General features: G+C 41.0%; 1 protein-coding gene across 1 annotated transcript; it reads right to left on the bottom strand.

Moving 5' to 3' along the window:
* Positions 1-1,015: 1,015 nt before the first annotated feature.
* Positions 1,016-16,549, bottom strand: EXD2 (exonuclease 3'-5' domain containing 2). Its single transcript, XM_083607089.1, has 9 exons — positions 16,394-16,549; positions 12,413-12,766; positions 11,231-11,490; positions 8,295-8,421; positions 7,110-7,429; positions 6,416-6,522; positions 5,710-5,845; positions 1,741-2,097; positions 1,016-1,465 (listed from the first exon to the last, which is right to left on the bottom strand). Exons 2-9 carry the CDS (start codon positions 12,740-12,742, stop codon positions 1,249-1,251), a joined length of 1,854 nt encoding a protein of 617 aa, XP_083463215.1. The 5' UTR covers positions 12,743-12,766; positions 16,394-16,549; the 3' UTR covers positions 1,016-1,248.
* Positions 16,550-17,599: the final 1,050 nt, after the last annotated feature.

The raw sequence follows: 17,599 nt of genomic DNA, 5'->3' as shown, positions 1-17,599 counted from the left end.
TCTTAAAATCAGCTTGCCACATTTCTGCAGCAATTTGTGGGTTTATTTTTTTAAACTGCATGAAAATTGATCAGCGTTGATCCTCTCACACAGACATTCTTGTATATAGTTTTGACCAATGTACATTTCTTTCGCAAAAAAATCATTTTTCTGCACACTTTCCCAAGATATATGTGTTTCTGTAAACATTGTTTGGCTGGAGAGTGGCATCTCAAAATTCAGTGAGGTGTGCATTTTGACGGCTGGCTATGTTTTGGATCTCGTAATGTTCTGGAAAGTTCAAACTTAGGTAGGTTCACATTTAAATACAAATTGAATTTCAACACCTTCCAGAAGTCAAGGTGGAGATCTTGCTTCAGACTAGGGGAACCTCCCTAATTTGCAATTTCTGAAACAAAATGAGAACCAAAAGAGCAACACACTTGCTGGGAAGCTAGCAGACTGGCTCCTCCATACCTGGCCAGTCATAGAGAAAAAGTGGCTATGAGATGCTGTTAAGGCAGTTTGCACCTAGTATTTGCCAGTATGTCTTACTTGGGAAAGAGAATGATGGACAGAAAGAAACAAAACATCCACATGCCTCAGTCTTTCAACAAAGGAGTGGTCTTCTCGAAACTGCCTGTGGCTTATACAGGAATTCCTGAACAGTCCCTTCCCTTCCCCTGGTGTCACTGGTCAAGTGAGTGCTTGAGCCTGGATGGCTGGGAACTTGAAAAGCCCTTGTGTGGATGAAATTCAAGCACTCAGCAGCTTCAAATACACCTTGTGCTGTAGCACCACCAGTCTGACATTATCTTCTATTGCATACAAGGCTTTTTTCCAGTTACCACAAAGGTAAAGTTAAAAAAGGCTTACTGCAGTCCGCTAAGGAGACCGGGACCAGAGGGAACACACTTGTTACTTTAAAACAGTATTCATTGCTACCATGACATCCTTCCTGATCCTGGAAGTCCCTCCCTGACAAAAATCTGGCTACTGTAGCCTTTGTGTAACAAAGCAGCAAAGAAACAATGGGTTCAAATGGTACTTAAAATTTATTCAGAACTTAAAAAACTGCACTTTTTAACCATTTCACACCGTTTTGCTGATTTGACACAGCTGACCATTTCCTAAGCGACAGGCAATCTGAGCAGGATCCTGCACATCCAATATAGGCGCGTAATGGAAAACAAAGAGGCCCAGTTTATTTTCCAGGTTTCCCAAGTATATTTCCCGTCACCTTCTTAGCATATTAGTCCTCATGACGCTTCAAGAAAGTTCGACCTGGAGATGCTCCCCATATTTTTGGATCAGCTTCTCATGATTGTGACTGACAGACCACTGCGTCGGGAGATACCTGGGCTGCATAACGTCCAAGAAGTGTTGTCGCCAGCGCCTCTCCAGCTGCATGAGAGAGCGAAGGCCCCCGCGGGAAAAACACTGGACCACTTTTAGGCCATGTGGCATGTAGTTCTCGTTACAAATCCTGAAAGGGCAGATAGAAAATGTGGATTCAGATACAAAGACAGGACCCCATGGAATTCCAAACCACATACAGGCCTGTTATGCTTTGGCCTCCTGTATGCACTTTATAAAATTATCCGTAATACGAGCAGGCTGGGGACAAACAAACAAAAGCCTCGAGAGGGTGTTGCAAAGAAACAGGCAGAAATGAGAAGTGCTGGGGGTGAGAATCAGGTCTAGCCTCTGGCTCTCCATCACCCCTGCAACCTAGACACAGAGCGAAGTTTCCGACTGTACCTGGTTTCCAGTCCAGCTGCTTCCTGCAGCATCTCCGGGGAAACTGTCACAGAGTCAAAGTAGTCCTTGATCACCTGTAGCAACTCCTCCTTCCTGGCATGGGGAAGACTGTCTGCATTCAAGAGAGCCCTGGCGCCTGAGCGGACCTGCCTGCGGATGGGGTCTTCCAGGAGGCGGACGCCCTCCTCGCAACCAATGGGGGCGCCAAACTCCTCAGCCAGCTGCTGCTTGAGATGGTTGTCATAGTAATTGGAGATGGCATGGCAGGAGGTGCAGAGGAGAAGCACGTCGTGGGAGTTGTGGTCCTTCATCTGGATGGGGAAGTGCTTCCGGTACTCGTGAGGAACTATGTTCTTCCTGTTGAGGAAACAGCAGCGGTTGCCAACAGTCAGCTCTGAGCTTGCAACAACCCACTGACAACCTGATCTAACATGGAGTCGTGGAAACAGGCGTATATTACACTTATACCGAAAACAGAGACTGAAAAGACTCAGCTTAAGAACTACCGCCCTATATCGTTACTTAATGTGGATTACAAAATTTTTGCTGACATTTTGGCCAAGAGATTGAAAAAAGTATTGATGGAAGAGATTCATAAAGACCAAGCGGGCTTTCTCCCAGGAAGACACTTGTCTGATAATTTGAGGAACATAATTGATATCTTGGAAAAATTAGAAGTGAATATAAACACTAAAGCAGTTCTGATATTTGTGGACGCGGAGAAAGCTTTTGACAACATCTCTTGGAGTTTTATGAAGAAGACCCTACAGGGGATGGGGGTAGGCCAAGGTTTTGAAAATGGTATAGGTGCAATATACTCTGAACAAAAGGCTAAATTAATTGTAAATAATGTGGTGACGGAAGAATTTAAGATAGAAAAAGGGACACGACGGGGTGCCCAATTTCCCCATTGCTTTTTATATCGGTCCTGGAGGTTCTGCTGAATATGATTAGAAGGGACCGGTTGGTTAAAGGTATACAGGTCGGAGCCAAACAGTACAAACTGAGAGCATTTGCAGATGACTTAGTATTGACGTTACAGGAGCCAGAATCTAGTACTAAAAGGGTTTTAGAACTAATTCAAGAATTTGGTCAAGTGGCAGGATTTAAACTGAACAAGTTGAAAACTAAGGTTTTAGAGAAAAATTTAACACCGATTGAAAGAGAGAGGTTTCAGAATGAGACAGGCTTGACTGTGGTTAAGAAAGTGAAATATCTGGGGATTAATATGACAGCCAAAAATGGGAACTTATTTAAAGATAATTATGAAAAATGTTGGACGGAAGTGAAAAAAGACTTAGAAATTTGGTCGAACTTGAAGCTTTCACTGTTGGGTCGTATTGCTGTGATAAAAATGAATGTATTGCCTAGAATGCTGTTTTTGTTTCAAACATTGCAAATTGTGGACAAGATGGACTGTTTCAAGAAGTGGCAGAGAGATATTTCTAGATTTGTCTGGCAGGGCAAGAAGCCCAGAATAAAATTTAAGATATTAACTGATGCAAAGGAAAGGGGTGGATTTGCCCTGCCAGACTTTAAACTTTACTATGAATCAGCAGCCTTTTGCTGGTTGAAAGAATGGCTGCTTCTGGAAAACACAGACATTTTGGACTTAGAAGGTTTTAACAATGTATTTGGATGGCATGCATATCTGTGGTATGACAAGGTCAAAGCGCATAAAGTATTTAAAAACCATATTGTCAGGAAAGCATTGTTTAACGTTTGGATAAGATATAAGGATTTATTAGAAAATAAAACCCCAAGGTGGCTGTCACCAATGGAAGCAAAAGCCCAGAAAAAGCTCAATATGGAGGCCAAATGGCCGAAATATTGGGAAATTTTGGAACAAGAGGGAGATAGACTGAAATTGCAGAGTTTTGAGAAACTAAAAAACAAAGTGCGAGATTGGCTTCATTATTATCAGATAATGGAGGCATATAATTTGGACAAGAAAATTGGCTTCCAGGTGGAAAAATCAAAATTAGAAACAGAACTGTTAGAACCCAAAACTAAGATTTTGTCAAAGATGTATAACTTGCTGTTGAAATGGAATACTCAGGATGAAACGGTGAAATCTGCTATGATTAAATGGGCACAAGATGTTGGACAAAACATTATGTTTGCTGACTGGGAACAGTTATGGACCACAGGTATGAAGTTTACGGCATGTAATGCCTTAAGAGAGAATATTATGAAGATGATATACAGGTGGTACATGACAGCAGTCAAGCTTGCAAAAATCTATCATTTGCCCGATAATAAATGTTGGAAATGTAAAGAAACTGAAGGTACATTCTTTCACCTTTGGTGGATGTGCCCAAGGATTAAGGCTTTCTGGGAAATGATCTATAATGAAATGAAAAAGGTATTTAAATATACCTTCCTGAAGAAATCAGAGGCCTTTCTTCTGGGCATTGTCGGCCAATTGGTGCCAAAGAAGGACAGAACTTTTTTTATGTACGCTACAACAGCAGCAAGAATACTCATTGCAAAGTATTGGAAGACACAAGATCTACCCACTTTGGAAGAATGGCAGACGAAGGTGATGGACTATATGGGATTGGCAGAAATGACTGGCAGAATCCGAGACCAGGGAGAAGAGTCGGTGGAAGAAGATTGGAAGAAATTCAAAGACTATCTACAGAAATATTGTAAAATTAATGAATGTTAGAATGATGTTGGATAGAAATTAAGTGGTTTCCAGCTGTAATGCTTTAAGAAAATATGAAAAAAGGGTTATAAATAGGTAAAAATCTAATGGTAAGGATTTGCTGAACCAACAATTTGAAGTGGAATACAAAAAAGGGAGGTATGAGGAGGTCTGGGAAACAAGCTAAAGGAAAATAAGTAATGGAAAATCTGTGTGTTTTTAACTATTTTTATTTTGTATTTTTGTTATTTTTTTCATTTTTATTGTAATACTTTAAAAAATCTTAATAAATATATTATAAAAAAAGACAACCTGATCTAACGTGGTATCCTAGCCTGCTCATCCTCGATTTCTCATTCCTAAGGCAGTTAATGGCACAAAAAGTCAGTGTACAGAGCAGCAAAACACAGTAAAATGAGCAAAGCGATAAAAAGGTAGGATATACTGTACATGTTTAAATTTTGAAGAAGTGTTTTTCAGGGTCTACAATCATGCTTGGTTCTAGTTACATTAAAGCAAACGCAAATAAAAGCCCTTGTCACGGCTCCCTCGGTTTCATCAGGACTGGGCATGGGGTGGGAATCCCAGACAAGGGGAAGAGGATGGAGATGGAGCAGATGAGGGGCAGGAAGGTGGGCACCTGGAAGCCAAGAATGCAAGTCCTCCCCCTTTTTACTCTAGATGTGAGGGCTGGGGAAACACAGCCATTAGATCTCGCCGCAACCCCTCCTGTGCAGCAGAGAGACTCCTTAGGAATGGAGAGGATTCTGTCCAGCCAGAGGGATGAGCTGAAGAAACAGGAGCTCGAGGTAGACAGGCAGGAAAGTCTCTTCATTGAGAGCTCAGGACCACCTTGGTAGGTGGGATCAGTTGCACCTGCCCAGGAGGAGTTGTGCTGGTGCACATGTAGAAGACAAGTCTCATAAACGCCCCACCTCATATGAGAGAGGTGTGTCAAACATTGAGACATCTTCGTAGTTCCTGTTCCTGAACTCTTGACTCGTGGACCTTATGTTTGATTCTGAGCCCATACTGCTATTAGCCTGAGTAAAGATCTCTTCCTTACCCCGAAGGAAGCGCCACTGTTGTTGTGTTGTGGGACAGGAGCCTGACAGCCCTTGGCAGACCTTTCTTGACCAACATGGGGAAGGCCAGAGACTGAGTGGGCAGGGCAAGGTGTATGAGGGCATTGTGGGATAGGGCACTGAGTGCACCCCTGCCCCCATTAACAGTTTCAGCAAACACCTGATCCCCTTTCAGCCTCTAGTATTTTGCTCTACCATAATAGAATGCCTTCCCTGGATTACTGGAGAACTCACCGAATATAAGACTCTCTTTTGCCACACACAACACACAGGTTTTCTTTGACAGTCAAGTAATAATCCACTTTAGATTCAGGGCGCCCAGAAGGTTCAAACTGTAGCTTCACAATAAATGGGTCCATGCTTACTAACTCTGTAATGGCAAAAAAAAAAGTTGTTAAAATGTTTAATTTCTGCTTACGTGCCTTCTCTAAATAATGGGTTGCACAAAATAATAATGAATGTCTGAAGATGAATGCTTAGCAGTGGCAGGGTGTGGTGTATGTGGCAAATCTTGTTTTCCAAGCCAACATCTTCAGCCTCTGCATCTGTTTCAGTGTGGCCCAACTTTAGCCCACAAACCTCTTGTTGCCTTTCAGATACCTTTCATCCCTCACTTCCTTCATCCAGACTGAGGGATCTAGATCCCACATTGGAGGAAGAGGAACAGAAGAAGATAGAAGGGCATCATGTGGCCAGGAATGGGTTATGAAGTGAAGGAGGGCACACTGTGGTGCGCCTCAGATAAGCAACTTGATGTATTTTAATTGGAATGGATGGGAAGAGCGTCTGCACCCCAAGAGACTATCCAACAGATATGGCGCAAATGTTGATGCACATTAAATAGTGGGCTGTTTTCCATATGTAGCTGAGCTTCTAAGTCACCGTAACATTGGCCAAAAAGCTCAGTGTTGTTGACTAGTAAAATAACAGGCTCACAAACCTCCAATGCCTTTGTCAAGGTACCACTGAGCCTTCTTGCGATCACAAGTGCATAGAGGCTGCCCGTCTGGAGCATGTAAGAAGCAATTGTCATACAAGGGAGATTTTCTGCAAAAACAAAGTTTAACATACATTGCCCAAAATATACAGTGGTAGTACCTTAATACTTCCACTTACTGCACACAAGTTCATGTGTAATAGAGGTAAATAATACTGTCACCTCAGTCTTTGGATTTACTCTGGTGCAAGACCTAACTTCAACAAGATTTCCTTCCAAGGAAGACTGCAATTTTATGCACACTTACTATGAAGTAAGTCCTATTGAACCTTTGAGTAAACTTTCACAACATCAGCCTGCAAGTAGATGGCCCTTCCCCTTAGCAGGCAGGCATGCTCATTGCCACCACTAACAAGCTGGAGAAGGGCTGCAGCTCAGGGGTAGACCACCTGCTTTCCATGCAGAAGGTCCCTAGTGCAGTTTCCATCGTCTGCAGGTAAGGCTAAGGATGTTCTTAGTCTGAAACTCGGGAGAACCATTGCCAGTCAGTGCAGCCAATACCAAGCAGATTCTGATTGGGTAAAAAGACAGCATCCTATGTTCACAAGTTAACCTGCAGGGCGGGGACTTAATTTTTATCTGGTGCCAATTGCTCACTATTTAATGAAAAACTATACAAAGCTGCAAACAGTTTTACCTGACAGAATATCCAACGCCCAACGGCTTTCGCTTGAGCTTCCGAGGATCCTTTGACTGTTGATTGACAGGGGACTGTCCATCATTTACTGACTTTGGAATGTTTCTTTTTTTCTCTGGGCCTCCTGTATTTTCGTCATCTCCAAAGCTACTCCTGTTTATTCCTTTGAAAGGTACATCTGCCAAACCCTGACACATCTTCAGGACTTTTTCCCAACCAGGAAGAAGAGCATATTTTCTGCCTGCTGGAAGGAAGGGCAAGTTCAGCAGGTGGAGGAACAGAGCTACTGACACCTGGGCATCCCTGGCAGCATAAGCAACCTGAAGAGGAAAAGCAAGAACTCCGTGTTATAGTATGCAGGAGTGATTCCAGTATTCAAGAGGGCCCAAGAGGAACAATTCCAAACATGAAAATAATGAATGCAGGTTAATAAGATAAGGAAATTAAGTTCCCTTATTCTACTTAGAACCCCCACACTAAAGTGTCAACACCAAAGCTCCATGAAGCTATGGTAAAACTGACTTCCAACAGTGTAAGAAAGCACTGTTTCCATTCTGCTGCAGTTCGTCTTCCACCAACTACATTATTTACCTTGCTGTCTGCTGTTGAAAAATTATGAAACTTATGTAATAAATTATGTACGTTAGGTTGTCACTACATTATTGCACCCCATTTGTTTCAATGTAAAGGAAATGCAATTCAGATTGGGCAGGGAGGAACATAATCAATTGCATATCATTTGTGGACTGAAAGCAACATCAACTATTGATTATATTCACTGGATTGATTTCTGTTCTGGACAAACAAGCAAACACCAGCAATTTCCACCCCCATTTCTGTTTTCACTACAATTTTCTGACATTCCTCCTTGCAGCACAGCCACAGCTGCTCCCGACCTTCACTTACACCCTCTGTTGTGGCAGCTCCTTATGCCACTCTTTCTCAGTTTTTATGTATTCAGATCCTGGCTTAAGCAATGCAGTCCTAATTCAAATTAGTATATATATTTTTAAATCCTTAAGATGTGCTTCAGTCGTCCTCATATCTGTTTCTTGCAAAGCCTTGCTCCCCTTTTCCCATGGGAAAAATGAGACGCTCCAACTGCCACAGTGAATGACTGCAAAACTACTGTGAGCTGCCTCTCCAACCACTAACTACTACCAGTGCAGTGATGAAAAACCAAACCTGTTCTGGAGTCAGTTCTTCTTCTTCCCAGTTGCTGCAGCGCAGGTGAAAAGACTTGTCAAGTGGGTATCTGAGGATGCTCTCAGAAAGAGCTTTGAGGCTGAGTCCATTTTGGGGAAGGACCTTACTTTAGGTTTTGTAAATAGGAGAAAGAAGAGTTATTTTTTTTACACAGAAAAACTAAATGACTTCGGAACAGAATGATGCATATGTTTTTGCAACCACTATATGAAAGTGCCATCTGTGTCTAGAACTGTCTTGGTGAGTGTAACCGCTCACTGTTTAATCTGGGGATTTGACATCTAAATTGTCAGTGTTATTAACATGAAGTTATTTCACAACTGCAGTTACTTGAAAAACGTATAGTAACTGTATATAAAACAAAAGAAGAAAAAGCAGGTGATCTTCCCTTATGTATATACGAGTTTTCTATCCCACCTTTCTTGTGCCAGTGCACTAACATCATGGAAAACTAGAGCTAAATATTTAGGGATATGGCTGGATGGTGATACGAATAATATTTCAGGGATAAATCACAGCAAATTTATGAAAAATTTAGTAAGTAATTTCTGGTTGACATGACCCATATCATGGATGGGCAGAACACTGTACAGTTTGTTTTTATTTATAAATATATTCTTAATTGCTGCTGTCTCCAATATGGATGCTTGGCAATGGCTTTAGTAAAAACAGCAATGCGCACACACTCTGGAGATTTGCATTGCAATCTTAGGTAAGATTACTTAGAAGTAAGTCCCTCTCGGTTTAGCATGCCTTACTCCCCTATAAAAATGTCTAGGAATGCAGCCTTAAGATCTAAAACATCTTCTGAATTATAAATAACAGGAGGTATTTCTCAAAGTGCTAATAGTAAATGTATCAAATGTGACTACATTGGTCAGAAAGAGAACTGTGGCTCTAAGGAGAAGGAGGGAAAATATGCAGGACAAACTATTTTATAAGCTTAATGGGGTCTATATTGGGAGGAATACAGTGGTACCTCAGGTTAAGTACTTCATTCATTCCGGAGGTCTGTTCTTAACCTGAAACTGTTCTTAACCTGAAGCACCACTTTAGCTAATGGGGCCTCCTGCTGCTGCCGCACTGCCGGAGCACGATTTCTGTTCTCATCCTGAAGCAAAGTTCTTAACCCGAGGTAATATTTCTGGGTTAGCGGAGTCTGTAACCTGAAGCGTATGTAACCTGAGGTACCACTGTATATGTTGGCAGAATCTGAGGAAAATATTTTCAAAATGCAGTATCTGTGGTATATAGGGTGACCCTTTATGCATAGACAAAGTGGCCAGATAGAACACAACTTTCCATTTGTTGATCTCTCTCTCTCTCCTATAGTGGGAAAGACTGTGATCAGGTAGCCTAAGGGCCCACAAAGTCTGCTGTTCTGATGCCTTTCAGCTAGAAGACTGTCCTCAGAAAAACAGGGCACCTGGCCAGCAGACTAGTATTCTATACATCAGCAAATGTGAGAGGCTTGGAGGAGAAAGGAAAGATCCCAGACAAGAGGTGGGAGGGGTTACTACCTTCTGCGGGTGGTAAGGATTAAGATCTACCTTTAAAAGGGGACTCTGTATTCTACTTGTACTTTTCTTAACTGTTTTTCTTATTCTTTTTTATTTGCAATAGTTTTCTATATTGTATTATGTATTACGAAAATCTTAACCCCTGCCCTCCAAAATGTGGCAAATTTATAAATTGGGTAATGACTTTTCCCATATCTTCCAGGCATGCCTACTTATTAATCTGTTTTGGAGAATGATTGATACATAAGCTAAGTATGATAGTTATAACTTAAAAAAAACAACAGCCCAGAAGTAGTTTTATAATATTATCTGAAGGATTTAGTGCCAGAGACTAATTTATAATTCATTAGTAATTAATCTAACTGCAGCCAAGTTAACTTAACAACTACAGCCAAGTATCACAAGTAATTGGAAAAGAGGTAATGTTCGCCCTGTTTTGGAATGGAAGCATATGGCACGTTGCTGTGATGCCGAATATAATTGGCAGAGCAATCCTAACAGACCTGCTGACTGCAGGCAGTTAGATGGAGAGGAGGGGTTTCTTAGCTGGTTGGAGAACCATGACTGTCACAGAGGTCACTGTTATATCTGCTGCTCCTGCCTGCAGTAACTGGCCCTCAAGTGTGGCATTGTGGGAGATAAACGTAAAGATGCTATACAGTCATACCTCGAGTTGAATGCGTTTCGGGTCGAGCGCGTTTGAGTTGCCCTCTGCAGCAACCCGGAAGTAACGGAGCGCATTACTTCCGGGTTTTGCTGCTCACGCATGCGCAGATGCTCAAAATGACGTCACGCGCATGCGCAGTAGTGGCGAAACACGACCCACGCACGCACAAATGCGCCGTCGCATCTTGCCTTCCATTTGGGATGTGAACGGGGCTCTGGAACGGATCCCATTTGCATCCCGAGGTACCACTGTACAACAGTTTGTTTTCCCCCTTTTATTGGGAGTTGTATGCAATATGTGATTAATGAATTTTATATGAATTACATATAATGAATTCTGGGTGAATTTTATATTCCCCATATATATATATATATATATATATATATATATATATATATATATACACATACACACACATACATACATACATATACATATATATATATATATATATGACTATAAAATTCACCCAGAATTCATTATATGTAATTCATATAAAATTCATTAATCACATATTGCATACAACTCCATATATATATATATATATTTAGCAAGACTAAAACGAAAGACCGACACTATTCTGTACCAATTGCAATGAAAAACCATGCTAGCATCCTTCTCTGGTAATCATAATTAAAAATAAAATTAAAAACGGTTAAGCACAATTCTATCTTACTAACAGTGCATACACACACACAAAAAAAAAACTTTCTTGCTAGGATACATACTTCTGTCTTATGGCTAGATACCGAAGGTCCACGCTCCCTTTCACTGTTACACCGTAGCCATGAAGTAATTTGCAAGCATCTTCCCAACACCCTACCCCAACTTTCAGGATGCCACCATCTGCCAGAATGTCCAGCAAAGTCTTTGGAAGAACCTGTCCACCTCTGGTCAGCTGGGGCAAGCGAAGAATAGTGCAAAAACCACTGTAAACAGCCAGTTGCAAGATAGACACAGGCGGATCCTTCTTCCCTTTGACTGAGACCTTGAAAAAATAAAAAGATAATTTCTGGATTATGTATATATGCCATAACAGAACAGAAGTACAGAGTTAATTTTAAAAAGCTTTTTGGCTATCTAGAGCAAGCCTACTGGGAACATTATGCATTTTCAGTCGATATTTCTTGCCTATCCTAATGTGAATTGATACAGGCTGCATCACCAGTCGTTAAATTTGCAAAATGACTCTGGGCTCTAAGACTGCTAAACACCACACCTTGTGAAGCACACAGCTTTCTCCTACTTGCATAATGTATGGGGCTGGCGGTGAAAAAAGCTCAGAAGCACTACCATATTCAGACAGTAACATCATGCATTAGCCATTATTACAGCCGTACTTCGGAAGTGGAATGGAATCCATTCTGGAAGTCCGTTCTACTTCCGAAATGTTCAGAAACCAAGGCGCGGCTTCCGATTTGTTTCCAATTGTGCAGGCGTGCCAGAAACAATAGCGGAAGTTGTGCTGGACGTTCAGCGTCCCCCAAAAATTCGAAAACCAGAATACTCACTTCTGGTTTTCGATTGTTTGGGAGCCAGAACGTTCGACTCCCAAGGCGTTAGGGAGCCAAGGTACGACTGTATTGTGTTTCAGAACCCTTAGGCCAAAATCCTAGCCAGCAGCTAGTAGTTCTTTTATTCTGGTGGGCCACTAATCTAGTGCCATAAACCTATTATACTTTCTGTCTTTATAGATTAGTTATATTTTAATAGTCTGCCATAAAACATGTTTTTAAAAAAAAAAAAAACACACCAAAGGAACCTAGACAATTGCATCCTTTTTAACATCAGTAATAACAATGCAATTGCATTGGTAACCTCAAGACTGGACTATTGTAATGTGGTTGTCAATCATCTGTTTCTGCCCTAAGCTGTTAAAGGAACAGACCTTCCCATCGTTTATGACTTACCCACTCACAGTCAATTCCAAGGACTGGACAACGCACCAACACTTTCTGAATAAAGGGTTCCACTTCATTCCACTGCTCTGCCTCAGAAATTACCACTACTTCTGCCCCAAGAATCTTCTCCACCCAGGGGATTGTGGAAGAAGAATGGAGTGAGAGAAAATTCTCTTCTGAGGTGTCTTCCTTTTCTCTTTCTTGGACTGCTCTTCCTAGGTTAAGTGCAACACAAGATTTGTGTTTCTGACGGCGGATGAGTTTCCAGAAAATCAGGCCTCCTGCTGCAATGCCCAGCAGGGAGGCGACAGTAACAGCAACGGTTGTTTGTCTTGGCATCTTTCATTCCCCATACATCTTCACCTACAGAAGAAATGGAATTATTTAGAGTTGCCTTGTAACCTCCAAACAAAATATTAAGGAAAATATATGAAGTCCTAGACAGGCTTCTGGGAGAGGGGACCATTATGTCTCCAATCTTCTACCTACCTGGTATTACCTAGGAGTATGTCTCACAGAGCTCAGCAGAATATACTTCTGCATAAACATGCATAGGATTGTGCCATATATTTATTTCCATCAAACATGCAACTGAGATGTTCAAGATCTGACAAACTAGCTGTTTAGAGCTTACTAGGTAAGGAGGCTTATAATGATATAACCAACACAGTCATGACCCAACATGGTCCTTTCCCAGGAGAACATCCATTTTAGGGAAATAAATCCAGCTTCAACTTCCTGCTCTTCATCAGATGCCTAACCCCTTAATGACACCATTTCTATTCCTCCAAATCCCTCCTCAATACTATACTTTGGCACAATCTCCTGGCTCCTTTGCCCTACAGTAACTAAATCTATGTATGCAAAATGCAGTAACTGCATTCTCCAACCAATTTCCCCTCACTCCGTGTCCTTCTCCTTTCTTTGTTGTCTCCCTTGTGTCCATTTTCTAGACAATTAGCACTTCAGCATAGGGATGTATCCTCTCATTCATTGTAAGATGCCACATTCCATGGATGGCACTGAATGAATGAATGAATGAACAATACCAAACAGTAAAGGAAAAATATTAATATTTTAAGTTATAGTGAAGGCTTACAGCCAGTTAAGTAATTCTGAGTTGCTTGAATAGCCTTTTAACAAAATCAACTAATTAAATTTAAATGAGCATGTAATGCACAATATATACATTTTTGAGATCCTAAGCTCAGTGGAAATCACACATTGTGCATGCTTACTCACCATTACAACATTACAACGTCACAGAACTCCAGGGTTCCATGGAACACAGTTTGTAAAATGCTGGATTAATTAATTAATCTACTGAGTAAGGGCCTGCTGTATCCAGGCCTCGTCATAACAATCTATCATGCATTTTCTAAAATCGTGCACCTCAAGTTTTAAAATGAACTATTTTAAAAGTGTATTGCTTAGTTGTGTGTGGTTATTTCATTGCCTAAGACGTTAAACTGGTATAGTATTGGTTGGGAAATACCTTAGTATTTTGCACTCAACTGGCAAAAGAAATAGCCCTGCACTTGGTTGTGGAAATCCCTTTTAGATTTTTATTTTTGAGATTTTTCAGTTTTACAATCACACCTTTTTTCCATACTATATACCATAATTCTGTTTTACTTCCTACCCAGCATTTCATGACAGCTCTTTTTACTTCTTGTTTGACTGCATACATATTAATCCTTCACCCAATTCTCTACACTCTCTTATCTTTCATATTATCAACTGTTGGTCACAAAGTGCCTCCTACCTGGAATTTATATTTAAGGTCCAGTTTTTGTAAATATTCCTCTGGGTACTCCCACTCACTCCTCATCAATGTGTCATCTTGATTTCTTATTTTAGATGTCATAGTGGCAAACTCTGCATATTCAACTAGTTTGTATATCCACTGTTCTTTCCCTGGGATCTTTCTTTGTTTCCAATCTCTTACATATACTGTCCTTGATGCTGTTGTTGCGTATAAAAATACATAAGTTATGGGTTTTCTTTGGTAATTACACCTAGAAGAAATGCTTCTGGTTTCTTGGGAAAGGTAAATATAAATATTTTCTTTAACTCATTGTACACTATCTCCCAAAATTTTCTTGCCCATTTACATAACCTCCAGACATTCCAGCACATTTTTTATTTTATTTTTTGGTACATTTTAACCAGTTTGACCGGTGTCAAATACCATCTATACTGCATTTTGTACGTATTTTCTCATATTTGGTAACATGCTGAAAAGTTGCATTGTTGAATTCCATAATTTTTTCACTCAACAATTTCAATATTACACACAATATCAATAGCCCATTTTAACCTTGCCTCCTTAAAAAGTTCATCTTGAGTCTCCCACCCTAACAATAGTGAAATATACTCAGAGTCGCAAAGTGATTTCATGCTCTTTATTCAGCTCATAGTGGTGAGGAGGAATGAATGAAAGTCCCCTCAAAGCACCTGCTTTATATACATTATTTACACAATGGGCTGCACATGATTGGCTAATTCCGGAATTCTACTGTAAGCCAATCAGGTTGTGGATTCACTGCTATCTGGAGCATGATTGGGTGGTTCCTGCCAACCAATCATACTGCTGCATTGTTCTAGGACCAATCAGACTGCTGCATTCTGAATCCTATTGTTCTAGGACCAATCAGGCTGCTGCCTTTTGGATCCTATTGTTCTAGGACCAATCAGACTGCTGCAGTTTGGATCCTATTCAACTCAGTACATAACAAATAGTTTATATATTTTAGAGATTAGTTGTTTATTAGGCCCCAAAATCGCTTTTTCAAATTCTGATCCTTCTTGCACAAATCCTCTGGAAACCCCTTTAGAATCCAATGGAAGTGACAGTTGAAGAGAGTTGTGAGGGAGGAAGATAGGAAGGAAGAGCAAACACAATGGGTTTAAGATAGAAAATGGCATTTTTTAAAAGGACTGCTTGGGAGACTGCTCCAGGGTTTTAGCTTTGTCACTCTGTGCTTTCCATGTGGTGGGATATAATAATAAATGTAATAAATATTTTCTCAATGCCAATTTGTGTCTGAGTTGAGCAGAGTGGCTTCAGTTTCCATTGTAACAATTTTGAGTGGCAGAGAGACTGCCACTCCATTACAACTGACCAACCTTCCTTATGTTTGTAAATCTTAATAGACTCAAGGTAATTGGCTTCCCAGTCAGTCAGTTTCACTACAAGAGCTACCGACTGTTTTATTTCACCATTAAGGTTTCTTAAATGGAGTTAATGGCCAGTAAGGTGAGCTTTGCAAGAGGCAAGCCTTCAGATCAGTCCATTTCACCTTATAAGACCTCCTTCCCTCAGAGTTTTAATGCAGGGACTTCTTTTTTTGTATCTGTATGGTGCTTAGTGCTTTTAGGCACTTTGAATGTGTTGCATAATATGTTCTTTATAAAAAACAATAATCCGAACACACATATAGCGTTTGCATGACAGAGTGAACAGATAACAGCTAATAATAATAATAATAATAATAATAATAATAATAATAATATAGGTAACAGTTTAATCTCTCCCCCTACACCGTGAAACTTTGTTGAAGCTGAGAGAGGTAAGAAAGGCGATTGGTGAGGAAAGATCGCACAATATACTTTACTTGGGGAATGGGATGCTCCTTGTTGAATCGGGACCAGGTTCAGAGATCGCATAAGGAGCAGGAGGGTATCCTAGCTCCACTCGAGTAGACCCGATTAGTCTAAAGCCCCCTTTGCATCCTGAAGTTTTTTTATATTAGCATTTTTAGGGCTACAGTCGCAAGCAGAAGCAGAGAGCTCCACCAACCTCTGAACGATATTACAACAATCTCTAGGAAAGAAAAATACCACGCGACGAGGAAATCAAACGCAACCATCTCACGGCGATTCCCCCCTCCCGCCAGTCCCAGCAATCTCGCTTTTTTTATCCTCCGCAAGGGCTGAACCTTTCAAGAAACCCGTATCTACTATCAACAAAAGACACGTGCACGTTACCTGCTTCTGTTGCGCGGGGCAGGAACTCCTTCTCCGTGGTCTGCGCGCTTCCCGGAGCCTGCTCGTAAGCGAACGCTTCCGTCCTTCGAGGAGAGGAACGTACACGTGTGTTGCCGGAGCTTCCAGGAACGCAGGGAGGCGCCATGTTGTACGGCAATTGTGACACTGGTTCCATCTGTCTGGGCTTCCGGGCTGGTTAAAGGAATAGCGCCTGGTGGACGAAGTTGTTCTTAAAACTAGGCCAGCCTTTACTAGAGAACAAGTGCGGTTGGGATTCACTGACGTGTGCGTCTTGCGCGGGCTGTGCAATTCTATACACGCATTAAATGTGCTTCGGATCGCACTAACCGCGCTTTTAGAATGAGTGCGGAAATGGAAGCAAGCAGCCCGATCCTATCACGGTTTGTTTGGAACGAAGTTAATTGCGACGGGGTTCAAAGGAAGCGCTCATAGGATTGCATCCTTGCACCTCAGTTTAATGCAAAAATAAAAATCAGTCGCCCTTAGTGCCTGGAACTCATAACTATCTCTGCTGAGGCAACATGTTGGAAACTGTTGCCGTGTGTATTTCCTTCATAAATATTTTTTTTAAGGTGTGCTTGTCTGTGATTTTGTTTTAATGTAGATCCCTGTCCAGGAAGCAGTAGTTCCCCAACTATCAAATTCGCAGGTTGCACTACTGATAATGATTACATCAGGGGACAGCAGTAGGTAGACTGGTATCTGGTCCAGATCTTTGAATGAATCGTAGACCAGGGAGCCAGAATCTAGTACTAAAAGAGTATTGGAACTGATTCAAGAATTTGGTCAGGTTGCAGGATTCAAGTTGAACAAGTTAAAAACTAAGGTTTTAGAGAAAAATCTAACACCGATTGAGAAAGAGAGGTTTCAGAAGGAGACAGGTTTAACACTGGTTAAGAAAGTAAAATACCTGGGGGTTAATATGACTGCTAAGAACGTGAATTTATTTAAAGATAACTATGAAAAATGTTGGTCAGAAGTGAAAAAGGATTTAGAAATATGGTCAAATTTGAAGCTTTCTTTGCTAGGCCGTATTGTTGCTATAAAAATGAATGTATTGCCAAGAATGTTGTTTTTGTTTCAATCATTGCCAATTTTGGATAAAATGGACGGTTTCAAGAAGTGGCAGAGAGATATTTCCAGATTTGTCTGGCAGGGCAAGAAGCCCAGAATAAAATTTAAAAT

Source organism: Podarcis filfolensis (assembly GCF_964270895.1).
Source record: "Podarcis filfolensis genome assembly, chromosome: 1".
Lineage (NCBI taxonomy): Eukaryota > Metazoa > Chordata > Lepidosauria > Squamata > Lacertidae > Podarcis > Podarcis filfolensis.
The sequence above is the reverse complement of the archived record's forward strand: the minus strand, read 5'-3'. Positions and strand labels throughout refer to the sequence as shown.